This window comes from Hylobates moloch, unplaced genomic scaffold (assembly GCF_009828535.3).
Source record: "Hylobates moloch isolate HMO894 unplaced genomic scaffold, HMol_V3 SCAFFOLD_9, whole genome shotgun sequence".
NCBI lineage: Eukaryota > Metazoa > Chordata > Mammalia > Primates > Hylobatidae > Hylobates > Hylobates moloch.
In genome coordinates, this window is record NW_026652284.1 from 33,411,681 (window position 1) to 33,428,670 (window position 16,990).

Genomic DNA, 16,990 nt, shown 5'->3' on the forward strand with positions numbered 1-16,990 from the left:
CAAAAATTAGCTGGGCGTGGTGGTGAGCACCTGTAATCCCAGCCACTTGGGAGGCTGAGGCAGGAGAATCCCTTGAACCTGGGAGGTGGAGGTTGGAGTGAGCCGAGATTGTGTCACTGCACCCCAGCCTAGGTGATAGAGCAAGACTGTGTTTCAAAAAAACAAAAAAAGAAAAAAAAAGAAAAGAAACTTCATCTTGGAAGCTAATCTGCTATGTTGACTTCTGATAATCTGCGAAAGCTCGGAGATTTCCAGTTATCTATTGTTCCTCATGCAAGAGCACATACCTACCACAAATCCTGCCCTTAGATCAATCAACCTTGATAAATTAATACTTACTGTAAATCCTGTCCTTAGATCAATTCCTATCCAATCCCTCTGAAGCATGTGTACTCCTTCCCTATCTAATTCCTGGGTCTGGGGGTAATAGCATGGAGATCTACCTGTCTTGCAGCTGCCCAAGATCATGCTTCTGTCCTTAAGTTCACCAGTAAAACAACCCTATAATGACAAGCTGGACTTGTCTGCCTCCTTTGGTTTCTCAGGTTCTTCTGCATTTGGGGATCACTTTGAATATATATAGCCCATTCAGGGAACATACGGATTACAAAAAAATCCACCTCTATTCAAGATTGAATCAGCCTTTTCTATATTTAGATACTTGTGAGCCAAGTTAAAAGAACAGGTCTGCTGTCCACTTTTGTTTACATAATGCTAACGCATGTTGGAGTTGTTAAAAGAAATTATCGGTAATAAATGTGATATTTTGGTCCTCATCTGCCTTTATCTTATCTCTTGATTTTGTTCAGAATTCAGTTGAGGAAAAGGACGCTTTTTTTTTTTGGGACAGAGTCTCACTCTATCACCCAGGCTGGAATACAGTGGTGCAATATTGCCTCACTGCAACCTCTGCCTCCCAGTTTCAAATGATTCTCCTGCGTCAGCCTCCCAAGTAGCTGGGATTACAGGCACCTGCCACCGTGCCCAGCTACTTTTGTATTTTTAGTAGAGACGGGGTTTCACCATCTTGGCCAGGTTGGTCTTTAACTCCTGACCTCGTGATCTGCCTGCCTCAGCCTCCCACAGTGCTGGGATTACAGGCGTGAGCCACAGCGCCCAGCCAAGGATGCTACTTTATTGAGCTCTCCTTCTCAGACCACAACAGTTAACCCAGAATTGCCTTGGCTAGTGGTATAGAAAAATCCTTTGACTAATCTCTAACCTTGAAACATTTTTCTCATTATTAATTATTTAAAACATTAAAATAAGGCTTAGCCCAAAGAAAGAAGTCCTACATGCTAGGAAGTTTCCACAACATTATCCTGTTTTATTTCCTTCATGTACTTATTATCTGAAATTGTCTTTTGCTTACTTTATATGTATATTGACTGTCTGCCATATGATTTAAGAGCAGAAACCTTGACTGTCCTGTTTACAACTGTATTCTTAGTGCTTAGAGGAATGCCTAGCACATAGGCAAACAATACTTATCTGCTGAACGAATAGATTTAAATTTAAATATTTGTTAATATATAATACTAAAATTTTCCTTACCTTTTGAATTACAAAAAGTTATGCTATTTGCTTCTATACAGACAGCAGTTTGTGAGGTTTTTACACAGGTTGGAATTCCAATAATTTTATATTCATTTCCTATATTCATTTTATTCACTGATTCATCTAAAATTATTAAAGACAGAAGAAAATGCATATTCACTAAATGAACTTTGTACATGAACATATGGTTCAAAGATCCAGAACTAGTAAAACAATTCAGTAGTTGAGTTAGGAGTATTTACTTTTGTTTAGCATAATATCCATATAGAGTGACACTAATAATAAAAACTGATGCAATTTTATTGCTGATAAATTTTTATTCTTATGTGCAATGATGAATTAACTTCAAGAAGCATGTGATATAGCAACTAGACACTCTTCTATAATATGGTCAAAAGAAAATAAAATTATTCCATATAAGATGAAACATTTTTCCATTCAATGAAAAGGAATGTTAATAAAAATGACCTTATAAGTGATAATTTTATTTGAGAGGAAAATAATTTTCCTGTCTACAATACATGTAAGTACTTGTAAAAACATTATTTAACCTATACAATATGTGGTTTTTTGTTTGTTTTTGAGACAAAGTCTCACTCTGTTGGCCAGGCTGTAGTGCAGTGGCACAGTCAGTTCACTGTAACCTCAAATTCTAGTGTTCAAGCAATCCTCCTGCCTCAGCCTCCTAAAGTGTTGGGATTACAGGTGTAAACCACCATGCCCAGCATGTAAGATATTCTTATCTGTACTTTATATATGAAGAAACTGAGAGGTTACATGGCTTGCACAAGGCTAAATAACTAGTAAGAAGCAGAACTGAAATTCACATTTAGGTTTGCCTACCCTCAAAGTCTACCCTCTTGCATTATACTAGGTTTCTTTCTCATACCTAGAGCTTAGGCAACACTTTGCATGAGTTCAAAATTTATTTTAAAAAACGCACTAAAAATTTTGATCCTCCATTCCACAGTTAGAAGTTGGTTGGTTGTAAAGCTATGAAAGAAAGGTTTACAGGAAGGAGCAAGGGTTAACTTATCTCTGTGAAGATCAGAGTGGTCTTCCTTTTTTTCTCTTTTCTCTCTAGCCCCAGAGAGCTGAACAGTAACTCCAATATTTATGTAACACACACACAGAATAATAGGAGACCCCATTGTCTTAAAATAACTGTGACCCTGGGACTTAGCTCAGTGCTTGGGACACATTAGGTCCTAATATCATTTTAAGTGAGTGTTGTGTGACTGACTGAATAATTCATAATATCAACTAAATATGACTGTTTTAAAACACTCAAGAATTAGAAGACTTGTGATCCTTAAGCTATAGAAGTACCATTTATAATTTATAAGCATAAACAAGTCAATTGCTTTTTTTCTTTTTTGAGACGGAGTCCCGCTCTGTCGCCCAGGCTGGTGTGCAGTGGCACGATATTGGCTCACTGCAGCCTCTGCCTCCCGGGTTCAAGTGATTCTCCTGCCTCAGCCCCCTGAGTAGCTGGGATTACAGGCATCCGTCACCACACCTGGCTAATTTTTGTATTTTTAGTATAGATGGGGTTTCATCATGTTGGCCAGGCTGGTCTTGAACTCCTGACCTTAGGTGATTTACCCTCCTAGGCCTCTCAAAGTGTTGGGATTACAGGCTTGAGCCACCGTGCCTGGCCAGCTTTTTATTTATTATTATTATTATTATTTTTTTGAGACAGGGTGTCTCTCTGTTGCCCAGACTGGAGTGCAGTGGCACCATCATGGCTCACTGCAGCCTCCAACTCCTGGGCTTAGGCGATCTTCCCACTCTCCCACCTTAGCTTCCCAGGTAGCTAGGACTACAGACACATGCCACCACATCTAGCTAATTTTTTATTTTTTAATTTTTTGTAGAGATGGGGTCTCACTATACTGCTTAAGCTAGTCTCAAACTCCTGGCCTCAAGTGATCCTCCCACCTCAGCCTCCCAAAGTGTTGGGATTACAGGCATGAGCCAGCCACTGTGCCCAGCCAATTACATATTTATAGCAATTTTTTTTGAGTTCAAACAGAGTTCACTTACCTCTTAGGAAAATTGTAAGTGATTGAAACCTAAATGGCTGGTTGTTAGAATATCCTTGAAAAGCATGAAGTGCCTTTGTAGCAATTATTTCAACTATTTGTTTATCTTAAAGCAAAAAGCAAAAAGGAATTAGATATTAGAATATATATTCAATTTAATTTCCATATTGAAATATCAGACACTATTTTAAAAATTATAATTACAAAATATAAATGCATATTACCACCAAGTACTCTAAATTTTCTGTCTTCTTGAAGTGAAGATGAACACAGATTACACAAAAAGTCATTTCTTATCGTTGCAGATTCTGTAGCACCAGGCACATGCACTCTTATATACTGAAATCCTGAAAGAAAACAGTGGTAAGATACATTTACTTTCAGATTTAGTTATCTATTTTGTTTCTTTTGTTGTTGTTGTTATTTTTTATTTTTTAATTTTATATTTTCTTTTTTCTTTTATTACTGACACTAACAGATTGTAGCTATTTCAGTCCTTTAAAATTAGTCTAATTCAAAACGGAATTAATTCAGTTTTGCACTTGGGTTCAGGGTAGTCCAATTAACAGTTAACAGCTGTTTTTTGCAAGGCACTGTACTAAGGCACTGGCAATATGGATGCTTAAGCACACAATTTCTATATGTGGCAGTGAGAAACAGATAATTTCCACCTGTGGTATTCATTTGCAGAGTGTTCAGAGAGAAGAGAGGAGGATCAATCAACCCAATTAGAGGTGGTGGGGATAATTTTGAAGTCCTGGAGAAGGACTAAACTGAAGTTAAGCCAAAAGGTTGAGAGAGGACATTAAATGTTTCACTCACAACGTCACGAAATAATGTGTGAGAAGAGCAAGTACTTCAGCAATATAGGTGCACTTGTTAAGATGGGGGTGGGGGAGAAAAGGAGAAAAAATGCATTTAAAGATTATGCAAAGTAAATATATAAACATTAGGAGATATAAAATTTTTATTCAATTTTTTTCTATTTTGTGTTTTATAACTAACTGTAAATATGATTTAGGATTAAACAATAAATTGTTCAATTTTTTTTTTTTTTTTAGACAGGGTCACTCTTTGTCATCCAGGCTGGAGGATACTGGCATGAACACAGCTCACTGCAGCCCCGACCTCCCTGGCCCAAGCAATCCTCCCAACTCAGTGTCTTGAATAGCTGGGACCACAGGCATGTGCCACCATGCTGGGCTGATTTTTGTATTTTTTGTAGAGACGAGGTTTCTCCATGTTGCCCAGGCTGGTCTCAAACTCCTGAGCTCAGGTGATCCTCCCTCCTCAGCTTCCCAAAGTGCAGGGATTACAGGTGTGAGCCACCATGCCTAGCCAATTGCGTAATGCTTTGATTTTCCTTTTTAATATTTACCTTTTGAAAGAGGGCATGCTTCGTCTGAACAAAGAAATCTTGCCCCTTGTGTATACTTGGTTACAGTTGTCATTGCAGTCACAATTCCTTGCATCATATAAAATCTCTGAGATGTATAATCAAGTGGAAACTCACAAAGATCAAGACCATAACTTGGCAGGGGAGGTAAATGTGTTAATTTCAGCACTATATTAATCTAATAAGAACATAAAAATGGTATTAATGAAAATTGCAAATCCAATTTGACTTGTATTACAATATAGTAAGTATATTATAGAGGAAGTCAAGTAATGATATGTTAATGTTCTTAGGAACCAAAATTTTAAGCATTAGAGAAACGACATTCAAGTATAAAATTAAAGAAGTAAAAATCCTGTAATCTAATATTTTAATTGAAAATAGCATTATGAACTTTAAATTTTTCCTTAAATATACACAATTTCTGACCACATCCACTGAAAAGACTTAAAAAACAATGTCAACCAGGGCCGGGCACGGTGGCTCACGCCTGTAATCCCAGCACTTTGGGAGGCCGAGGCAGGTGGATCACCTGAGGTCGGGAGTTCGAGATCAGCCTGACCAACATGGAGAAACCCTGTCTCTACTAAAAATACAAAATTAGCTAGGCGTGGTGGCACATGCTTGTAATCCCAGCTACTTGGGAGGCTGAGGCAGGAGAATTGCTTGAACCCAGGAGGTGGAGGTTGTGGTGAGTCAAGATCACGCCATTGCACTCCAGCTTGGGCAACAAGAGCAAAACTCCTTCTCAAAAAAAGAAAGAAGAAAAATGTCCATAATTTTTACAGGTTGATACTAAAGCATGTAGGGATAAAATAATAGAATATCTGGGATTTACTTTAAAATATTTCAGAAAAAAATTGATGATGCACGTATGAAAAAACGTAACATTGAATCCGAGTTGAGTGGTAGATATATGAAGGTTCACTGTATTATTCCCTTTACTTCTGGGTATGTCTGAAAAGTTTTATTATAAAAGTGTTTAATGTTGGCCAGGCACGATGGCTCACGCCTGTAATCCCAGCACTTCAGGAGGCCAATGTGGGCAGATCATGAGGTCAGGAGTTTGAGATCAGCCTGGCCAACATGGTGAAACCCTGTCTCTACCAAAAATACAAAAATTAGCTGAGCGTGGTGGCGGGCACCTGTAATCCCAGCTACTCAGGAAGCTGAGGCAGGAGGATTGTTTGAACCTGGGAGGCAGAGGTTGCAGTGAGCCGAGATCGCACCACTGCACTCCAGCCTGGCGACAGAGCGAGACTCCATTTCAAAAAAAAAAAAAAGTGTTTAATGTTATAAGGGATAATACGAGAAATAAAGATGCATATGTAAGATATTCTATTGAACTTTGAAAAAAAGTAGTATCCTTTTAAATAAAAAGTCTATGAATATAAAAATTTTTTTTACAAGTCATCATGTAAATCTGTACCTGAGTTTGCTTAGTTAAATGTAACTAAAACTTACTTGCGTTTCAGTCTGCAATTGTCCAATTAATGAGAGAGTCTTAACAGCAATAAAACAGACCTGTGATTTCAAACAAAAAAAGTTACCAAAAATTCCGTGTGGCATAAAATTATTTCTTTTTTTGACTTACTGATTGAAAAACTTCAGCAGCTTTTAAAGGTTGGTGTAAAATGTGATTTCCAAGCTCAGCATCTAATTCAACAACATCAGAGGGATTTATTAAAATTTTGAATCGATAGACAGCATAGCTTTGTTTTGAATCTGTGAAAACATACAAATATAAAAGTCAGGATAGCTATGTGTAGGAGTTTATTTGAAAGTTTTAAAAATAACTCACCTTTGCTGAACGTACCATTGTAGTACTTGCAATCATCTATAAACTTTTGGAGGCCTCCACTTCTGTCAAGATAGATGAGGGCCGCCTCTTTCATTTTTAGATTTGACATTTTCTCCTGGTTAATGACTCTTCTCTATTTCTAATTGATTAAACCAAAATTGTTGATAAAAGCTACAGATGGCGAAACTCATAGAAAGGATGTGAAAACCTAGAAATAAAATTAATTTTTGAAAATCTCTAATAAGACTTTACAAATTATTAAAGTTGAGAGTGAACTAAAACTAGGCAAAATTTCCAACTTAAAAACATTCCTACCCAATGAAAACAAAACTTTTGTTTTCTTTTGCCAAATAACTTATTTTTTGTTTTTTTGAGATGGAGTCTCGCTCTGTCGCTCAGGCTGGAGTGCAGTGGCGCAATCTCAGCTCACTGCAACCTCCGCCTCCCGGGTTCAAGTGATTCTCCTGCCTCAGCCTCCCAAGTAGCTGGGACTATAGGTGTGTGCCACCATGCCCGGCTAATTTTTTGTATTTTTAGTAGAGATGGGGTTTCCTTGTGTTAGCCAGGATGGTCTTCATCTCCTGACCTCATGATCCGCCGGCTTCAGCCTCCCAAAGTACTGGGATTACAGGTGTGAGCCATTGCGCCCAGCCCAAATAACATTTTTATCAAGACTGTTATGAGATCATCCACAAGATTGAAAACTTAAAAACAGGAAACTCAAATGTCTCTTAACAGAGGTACTCCCAAAAAATATTTGTTGAGATAAACAATATCTGATGATGAGGGTCCTTTGCAGGTGTTGTTTAAAAAATGAAACTGGTAAAAGTTGTTTCATAAATTCAATCTAAGTAACAAAATATAGTAGAATTAGTATTAACCTGGGAAACCTGAGAACTTGATTCTAGACCCAGCATTTCCTGGTTGCTATGGGGAAATCATCTGACCTCTCTTGGCTCAGTATCTTTATCTGTAGGAAAGTGTTGTATCAGATGACTAAAGCCCCTTTCAATTTTAAATATTGTGTCAGTGACCAACATAAAACATTAAACCACAGTAATGAGTAAAGAACGGAACATGTGAAATTCATTGAAAGACAGCAACTACTAATTGGAAACAACATATGTCAGTAGTTGTAACAGGTGCTAGAAATAAAATGATTAATAGGTGCTAAAAATAAAAATAAGATTGGATCCTGCCTTTCAAGAAGTTGCTAGGCAGAGATAGAGAAGTCGGAAATAATGACTAACATATTATTCATTCATTACCAGGTTTTTTGTTTTTTTTTTTGGAGTCTCACTCTGTCGTCCAGGCTGGAGTGCAGTGGCACTATCTTGGCTCACTCCAATCTCCACCCCCTGGGTTCAAACGATTCTCCTGTTTCAGTCTCCCAAGTAGCTGGGATTACAGGCATGTGTCATCCAGCCCAGCTAATTTTTGGATTTTTAGTAGAGACGGGGTTTCACCATGTTGGCCAGGTTGGTCTCGAACTCCTGACCTCAAGTGATCTGCCCACCTTGGCCTCCCAAAGTGCTGGGATTATAGGCGTGAGCCACCGCACCCGGCCTCATTACCAAATATTTATTTGGCACCTACTATAGGTTGGATACTAGATTGTCCTAGGCACTAAGGATACTAAGATGAGTAAAATGTGGTCCCTATCCTTCAGAAAGAGTGCAGTGAGAGAAGACATATATGTAAACAGTTACATGGCAATTTAAGTGCTGTAATAGAAATATGAATATACCAGGTAGCATGAAAGGAACAACATATATGACATATTTCACAAAATTTGGGGTCATCTTTGTATATGGATCACAACATTTTCTATTATTTTAAGACATTTTCATTGGAGATGGTGGGGTCATAGAGAAGAAGCTATGAATTCTACTTTAAGGTGACATTTGATAGACGACTATTTCACTAACTGGAGGAGAGGTGAAGAGAAAGAGAAAGTGTTCCAGAGATGGAGGTCACCTTCCACCCCCATTATCAGTTTTACACTACTGGATCCACACATCCACTACGTGGAGTTCAGGCTACTTTCCAAAGAAAACGAATTAAGACTGTCCTTTTTGCTACAACATAGAAGTGAAACTTTAGCGTTTATTTCTCTGTGGCCATAAGTACAATGATCTCAAAATGTGTGTTGTGTTCAGAACATCACATCTTTGCTGCACTAGAACATTAGGTTTCTAGGGTGGAATGAAGGGCGACTATTGGTAATTAAATGTTTGGGTGAGGCCAGATTATGTAGGCTTTTGAAGATTATATAGGCAAAGGGAAGCCATCAAAGTTTTTTTAAGGGGGTTAGTATTATAGTCAGATTTTTTTTTTTTTTTTTTGAGACAGGGTCCCACTATGTTGCCCAGGTTGGAGCGCAGTGGCGTGATCTCGGCTTGCTGCAGCCTCTACCTCCCGGGCTGAAGCTATCCTCCCTTCTCAGCCTGGGACTACAGGCACGCGCCGCCACATCCAGATAATTTTTAATTTTTTTGTAGAGACGGGGTCTTACTATGTTGCCCAGGCTGGTCTCCAACTCTTGGGTAGCTGTCTTGTCCTCCCAAAGTGCTGGGATTACAGGTATGAGCCACTACGCCTAGCCCATAGTCAGATTTTTATTTTGGAAACCTGTGCCTGCTGTCAATGTGGAAAGTAGGTTGGAATAGCGGGAGAGCTGATAATCAGTTTCTACCTATTGGGATATTCCTACAAGTTGGATGGTCTGATCCAGGGCATTAGGAACGAAATGGAATGGAGGAGATCGATTCTAGAATTTTAAAGATTGCACAGTGGACCTGGTGATCAGTCTACAATATGCAGAAGAGTAATTGAAAGCTAAGTGGGGTTTTAATATGGGTATGGGTGGATGCTGCTGCTCTAATGGAAATACAGAGTCCAAGGAGAAGTGCTAAGGACAGGAGGAAAAGTTCCCTTGAGATATCCTGACTTTGAGGACTCTTGGGATTCCCTGACAGATGTAAGCGGGAGGGGACCATAAATCAGGGCCTGGAGTTCGGTGGCATCAACAGTTAGAGCTAAGTCTGGGTGTCACTGCGTAAAGCGGAGGCCCTGGGGAGTGGACGCGTTTTCACGGAAGCAGATTAAGTCGGGAAAAGACATAGAAGCCTGTGGAAAAGCGTTAAGTGAGGGAACAGGGATAAAATTCTAACTCCCTGTCTTCCCTTAGTCTAACGAACGCCGCGTGTTGCTGCACGTGGAACAGGCGCGGATTCTGTCTTCTCTCCGTGCCCTGTCAGCACCGGGGATGAACTGGTGAGGGCAAGACGGCAGGAAAACACTTCACAACCAAAGTGGATGAAAGCGAGTCCAGACTCATGAGGACCCCTCCCACTGACAGCGGTGACCTCGAGTTAGTGGGACCCCAGCGCTGTAGTGCTTTGCACCCACCTTGACTCCTACCGAGCTCGGCGGTTGCTCGCCGCCTGCAGCCTAGGCGGAGCGGAGCCCTAACGCGCATGCGCCCATATCCCGGCCGTTGGCGACGTGCGCGGGGCTTGCCGGGACCGCCCGCGCCCTCCGGTCAGCGGGGGAACTAGCCGGGCTTGTTCCCCTACGTTTTAATTTCTTCACTCTTGCTTCCTCCCAGCGCAGCAAAGAAAAGATAGGTCTACCGAATGTTCATAGTATTATTCACAGTAGCCCCAAAGTGGAAACAACATGAATGCCCATCACCGATCAATGGATAACTGGTGTAGCCATGCAATGAAATGGTTTTGGCCATAAAACGTGATGAGGCACTAATACATGCTACAACATGGATGAACCTGGCAAGCCCTATGTAAGAAGCCAGACACAAAAGGCTATATGTTGTGTAATTTTGTTTATATGAAATGTCCAGAATAGGCGAATCCATAAAGAAAGAAAGCAGATTTGTGGTTGCCCAGAGGTTGGTTGAGAATGCAGAATAATTGCTAATGCGTATGGGATTTCTTGTTCTTTTTAAATTGTGGTAAAATATACATAAAATGTACAATTTTAACCATCCTAAAGTGTACAGTTACACTACCTATGTTCACACTGTGCACTCATCACCACTATTTGTAGAACTGTTTTCATTTTCCCAAACTGAAACTCCATACACATTAAATAACTCCCCATTCTTCTCTTCCTCATCCCCTGGAAACCATCAGTCTTTGCTTCCTTGAATTCGACTACTCCAGGTACCTCATGTAAATAGAATCATACAGTATTTGTCCATTTGTGATGGGCTTATTTCACTTTGCCAAACATCTTCCAGTTTCATCCATGTTGTAACATGTTAGAGTTTCCTTCCTTTTTAAGGCTGAATAATATTCCACTGTGTGTGTACCATATTTTTTGTTGTTCATGAATTCACACAGGTTTTCTTTTAGAAGTGATTTAGAAATGATCTAAAATTGATTGTGGTGATAGTTGCACAACTCTGAATCTACTGAAAGCCAGTTGATTGTACATTTTAAATAGTTGAATTGTACAGTACTTGAATTAAATCTTATTGAGGTTGGCCAGGTGCGGTGGTTCACGCCTATAATCCCAGCACTTTGGGAGGCCAAGGCGGGTGGGTCACTTGAAGTCGAGAGTTGGACACCAGCCTGGACAACATGGTGAAACCCCATCTCTACTAAAAATACAAAAATTAGCCAGGTGTGGTGGCGCACACCTGTAATTCCAGCTACTCTGGATTAATACTATTAGCAGGCAGGATAATCACTTGAACCCGGGAGGCAGAAGTTGCAGTGAGCAGATATCGCACCATTGCACTCCAACCTGGGCAATAGAGCGAGACCCTGTCTCAAAAAAAAAAAAAAAAAAAACAGAAACTGTTACCAAAAAACCCCAAACCCTTAAATTGTGCCTGCTTCTCCACCATTAATATTCCCTTTTTTTTTTTTTTTTTTTTTTTGAGACAAGGTCTACCTCTGTCCCGGGACTGGGGTGCAGTGGCCCAATCAGGGCTCACTGCAGTCTCAATCTCCTGGCTCAAGTGATCCTCTCACCTCAGCCTCCCAAGTAGCTAAGACTACAACTGTGCCTGGCAAACTTTTAAATTGTTTTTTGTAGAGACAGAGGTCTCATTTTGTTTCGCATGCTGGTCTCATACTCCTGGGCTCAAGCAATCATCCACTTCAGCCTCCCGAAGTGCTGGGACTACAGGCATGAGCCACCGTGCCCAGCCTCAACTTTTAGTGTTCTTGATACAGTTATCAACTCTGCTCCATTGCATTGGGTTGGATCATTTTCCATGAAAAAGTAATTGAGGTCATCCCTTTTCATATATAATAGGGGTGGCAAAACACCTCAGAGTTTGTTTCTCTGGGAGAATATAATCTATTTTAGTTGTGAGATAAAATACTTTTTCAGAGTAGAAATCAATTTACAACAACAAGGAGGATGTTCAAATTGTCTTGTACTACAATTCTGTGGTAATAACTACAATTCTAGATGGGAATAGGCTATGGTCTGGTGATGGCCATTGTATCTTAAAGTAGAATAAATTCTTCTAGAAGGTATCCATATATTTTAAAGTTTTTTTTTGAGATGGAGTCACGCTGTGTTGCCCAGGTTGGAGTGCTGTGGCATGATCTCTGCCTCCTGGGTTCAAGCAATTCTCATGCCTCAGCCTCCCAAGTAGCTGGGATTACAGGCACATGCCACCACACCTGGTTAATTTTTGAATTTCTAGTAGAGTTGGGGTTTCACCATGTTGGCCAGGCTGGTGTCGAACTCCTGACCTCAGGTGAACCACCTGCCTTGGCCTCCCAAAGTGATGGGATTACAGGCATGAGCCACCGCATCTGGCTATTTTAAAGTTTTGATTAATCAGTTCATAGCATAATATCGTTCATTTCTACACCAAAGTAATAGTTTTATATCAACCAAGTCCAGCAAAATCTGCTAATAGATTTTTATATATTTAATACATCCTATAAAATATCTGCACAGTCAGGCGTGGTGGCATGCACCTGTAGTCCTAGCTACTAGGGAGGCTGAAGTGGGAGGTTGCAGTGCATTATGGTTGCACCACTGGACTCTGGCCTAGGTAAAAAAGTGAGACTCCTAGAAAAAAAAAAATCTGTTAGATCTAAAGTCGGAATTTAAAACCTTAAGAATTCAGCACATTTTTATACATTGCAAACTCTCTAAAAATGATAGCGATATCTAGAGTCAAAATGCCATTGCTGCTTATTGCTACATACTTACAGTACTTTATTTTTACAAAACATCACTAAGCAGCAGAAAAAAATTACATGCAATCTGGTAAAATGGCTCAAATATTAAGGTGGTAGAATTATGAATTATTTTTATTTTTGCCTTTCATATAGCTTTTTTTGCCTTTTAATGCTTTTCATTGAGGTATAATTCATATGCAGCAAAATGAACGGCTCTTACATATTGTCTTATGAGTTCTTGAGTTTTGAGAAATACAAAGCTTTTATTTTTTATTTTTTGTTTTTATTTTATTATTATTATTATTTTGAGATGGAGTTTTGCTCTTGTCTCCCAGGCTAGAGTGCAATGGCGTGATCTTGGCTCACTGCAAACTCCGCCTCCCAGGTTCAAGTGATTCTCCTGCCTCACCCTCCTGCGTAGCTGAGATTACAGACACGTGCCACCATACCCGGCTGATTTTTGTATTTTTAGTAAAGATGGAGTTTCCCCATGTTGGCCAGGCTGGTCTCGAACTCCTGACCTCAGGTGATCCACCCGCCTTGGCCTGCCAAAGTGCTGGGGTTACAGGTGTGAGCCACTGCACCTGGCCAATTTTTTATTTTTAAAAAATTTTTCAAAGCTTTCTTTTAATTTTAATTTTTAAATTTTGTTTATTTTTGCCATGACATGTTTTCATCTGATAATTTAAAAATATTTTTTTAGACATGGTCTCACTCTGTCACCCAAGCTGGAATGCAGTGGTGCCATCTCAGCTGACTGCAACCTCCATCTCATGGGCTCAAGGGATCCCCCCGCTTCAGCCTCTGCAATAGCTGGAACTATAAGCGCATGCCACCACACCTGACTTAACAGGTATTTTAAACAATGTAATAAATACAGAAAAATCTATTAGAAGATCCTTTTGCCTCAGCCTCCCTAGTATTTGGGACTACAAGTGTGCACCACCACACCCGGGTAATTTTTTTTGTATTTTTTGCAGACAGGGTCTTACCATGTTGCCCTGGCTGGTCTCAAACTCCTGAGCTCAAGCAACCTACCCATCTCAGCCTCCCAAATTACTAGGATTGCAGGTGTGAGCCATCACGCCCAGCCAGCCTTATAATATATATTAAAGTCAGGTAATGATGCCTCCAGCTTTGTCCTTTTTTTTTTCCCTTTTTGTTTGTTTTTTTGAGATGGGGTCTTTCTCCCTCACCCAGGCTGGAGTGCGGTGGAGTGATCACAACTCACTGCAGCCTTGAACTCCCAGGCTCAAGTGATCCTCCCGCCTCAGCCTCCCAAGAAGCTGGGACTACTGGCACATGCCACCATGCCTGGCTAATTTTGAAACTTTTTGGAGAGATGGGGTCTCTCTTCGTGGCCATGGGCTCAAATCATCCTCCTGTCTTGGCCTCCCAAAGTGCTGGAGTTATAGGTGTGAGCCACCCAGCCAAGCTTTGCTCTTTTTGCTCCGGCTTTCTTTGGCAATTCAGGCTCTTTTTGGTTGGTTCCATATGAATTTTAGGATAGCTTTTCTAATTCTGATAAGAATTGCAAACAATCTATAGGTTGCTTTGGGCATCATGGTCATTTTAATGATATTAATTCTTCTGATCCATGATCCATGAAATGTTTTTTCATTTGCGTCATCTTCGATTTCTCTCATCAGTGTTTTGTAGTTTTCCTTGTAGAGATCTTTCACCCTCTTATTTAAATTTATTCCTAGGTGTTTTTTGGTTGTTGCTGCTGCTTTGTTGCTATTGTAAATGGAACTGCCTTCTTACTTGCTTTCTCAGCTAGATCATTACTGGTGTATAAAAATGCTACCAGCTGGGTGCGGTGGCTCATGCCTGTAATCCCAGCACTTTGGGAGGCCAAGGCAGGCAGATCACCTGAGGTCAGGAGTTCGAGACAAGCCTGGCCAACATGGTGAAACCGTGTCTCTACAAAAATACAAAAAGCCAGGCGTGGTGGCGGGCGCCTGTAATCCCAGCTACTTGGGAGGCTGAGGCAGGAGCATTGCTTAAACCCGGGAGGTGGAGGTTGCAGTGAGCTGAGATTGCGCCACTGCACTTCAGCCTGGGCAACAGAGCGAGACTCCGGCAAAAAGAAAAAAAACAAAAAAAAAAAAACTACTGATTTTAGTATATTGATTTTGTATCCTGCAATTTTATGGAATTCATTTTTCAAACCTAAGAGTTTTGGGGTGGAGTCTTTTACTTTCTTTCTTTCTTTTTTTTTTTTTTTTTTTTGAGACAGGGTCTCTGCAGCCCAGGTTGGAGTGCATTAGTGGTGCAATCACAGCTCACTGCAACCTCGACCTTCTGGGCTCAAGCAATCCTCCCACCTCTGCTCCCCAAGTAGCTGTGACTTGGGGAGCAAGTAGGTAGCTATAGATGTGTACCAACATGCCTGGATAATTTTTTATTTTTTTGTAGAGACAGGGTTTCACCATGTTAGCCAGGCTGGACTTCAACTCCTGGACTCAAGTGATCTGCCTGCCTTGGCCTCCTAAAGTGTTGGTATTACAGACATGAGCCACAGTGCTTGGCCAGGTTTTTCTAGATATAGGATCAGGCCAGGCATGGTGGTTCATGCCTGTAATCCCAACACTTTGGGAGGCTGAGGAGGGAGGACTGCTTGAGGTCAGGAGTTTGAGACAAGCCTGGACAACATAGCAATACCTCATCTCTACTAGAAATGAAGTTAGTCAGGCATGACTGGCTAGTTTATCACATATGATAAACTACAGATGTGTGCCTGTAGTCCCAGCTACTTTAGAGGCTGAGGTGGGAAGATCACTTGAGCCTGAGAGACTGAGCTACAGTGAACCATGATTGCACTACTGCACTCCAGCCTGGGCACCAGGGCAAGACCATGTCTCAAAAGAAAAAAAAAAGCATCAGGGAAGAGGGCCAATTTAACTTCCTTTTTTTTTTTTTTTTTTTTTTTGAGACAGAGTCTCGCTCTGTCACCCAGGCTGCAGTGTAGTGGCACCATCTCAGCTCACTGCAACCTCTGCCTCCCTTCTGGGTTCGAGCGATTCTCCTGCCTCAGCCTCCCTAGTAGCTGGTATTACAGGCATCCGCCACTACGCCTAGCTAATTTTTGTATTTTAGTAGAGATGGGGTTTCCCCATGTCGGCCAGGCTGGTCTCAAACTCCTGACCTCAAGCAGTCCACCTGCCTCTGCCTCCCAAAGTGCTGGGAGTACAGATGTGAGCCACTGCGCCTGGCCTAACTTCCTCTTTTCCAACCTGGTTGCTTTTTCTTTCTCTTGCCTGATGGCTCTGGCTATGACTTCCAGAACTATGTCGAATAGAAGTAGTGAAAATGGGCGTCCTTGTATTGTTCCAGTTCTTAGAGGGAAGGCTTTCAACTTTTTTCATTCATTATATTACCTCTGGGTTTATCATACATGGCCTTTATTATTTTTAGGTATATTCCTTCTATACCTTGTTTTGTTGAGGGTTTTTATAATAAAGGGATGTTGAACTTTATGAAATGCTTTTTCTCCATCTATTGAGATGATTATGTTTTCTCCTTCATTCTGTTGACGTTATGTATCATGTGTATTGATTTGCATATGTTGAACCATCCTTGCATCTGTTACATATACTTGACATAGGATCAAGTATAAATCCCAGTTGATTGTGGTGTATTATCATTTTGATTTGGCTGTGATTCCATTCAGTCTTAGGCTTTTCTTTGTTGGGAGACTTTTTGTTACTGATTTAATCTTGTTACTCATTATTGGTTTGTTCAGGTATTCTGTTTCTTCCTGATTCAATCTTGGTAGGTTTTATGTTTCCAGAAATTTATCCACTTCTAGGTTTTCCTATGTATAGTTGTTCATAATAATTTCTGATAATCTTTTCTACTTGTGTGGTATGAATTGTAATGTCTCCTTTTTCATTTCTGATTATTTGGGTGGTCTTCTCTTATTTTCTTGGCTAGTCTCGCTACCAGTTTATCAATTTTACCTTTTCCAAGAACCAACTTACTTCATTGATCCTTTATATTGTTTAGTCTATTTCAT

The 16,990-nt window shown here is 40.4% G+C and overlaps 1 protein-coding gene across 1 annotated transcript in view; it reads right to left on the bottom strand.

Annotated features, from left to right (window-relative positions):
• Nucleotides 1-10,271, bottom strand: part of MCMDC2 (minichromosome maintenance domain containing 2) — a 58,106-nt gene extending 47,835 nt beyond the window's left edge. The window contains exons 1-8 of the mRNA XM_032759635.2: nt 10,211-10,271; nt 6,815-7,007; nt 6,593-6,723; nt 6,463-6,522; nt 4,981-5,176; nt 3,827-3,949; nt 3,604-3,708; nt 1,555-1,680 (exon numbers count right to left, since the gene is read on the bottom strand). Coding sequence (XP_032615526.1) covers nt 1,555-1,680; nt 3,604-3,708; nt 3,827-3,949; nt 4,981-5,176; nt 6,463-6,522; nt 6,593-6,723; nt 6,815-6,908 — 835 coding nt within the window. The 5' untranslated portion in view covers nt 6,909-7,007; nt 10,211-10,271. The remainder of the gene's footprint in view (nt 1-1,554; nt 1,681-3,603; nt 3,709-3,826; nt 3,950-4,980; nt 5,177-6,462; nt 6,523-6,592; nt 6,724-6,814; nt 7,008-10,210) is intronic.
• Between the last annotated feature and the right edge of the window lie 6,719 nt (nt 10,272-16,990).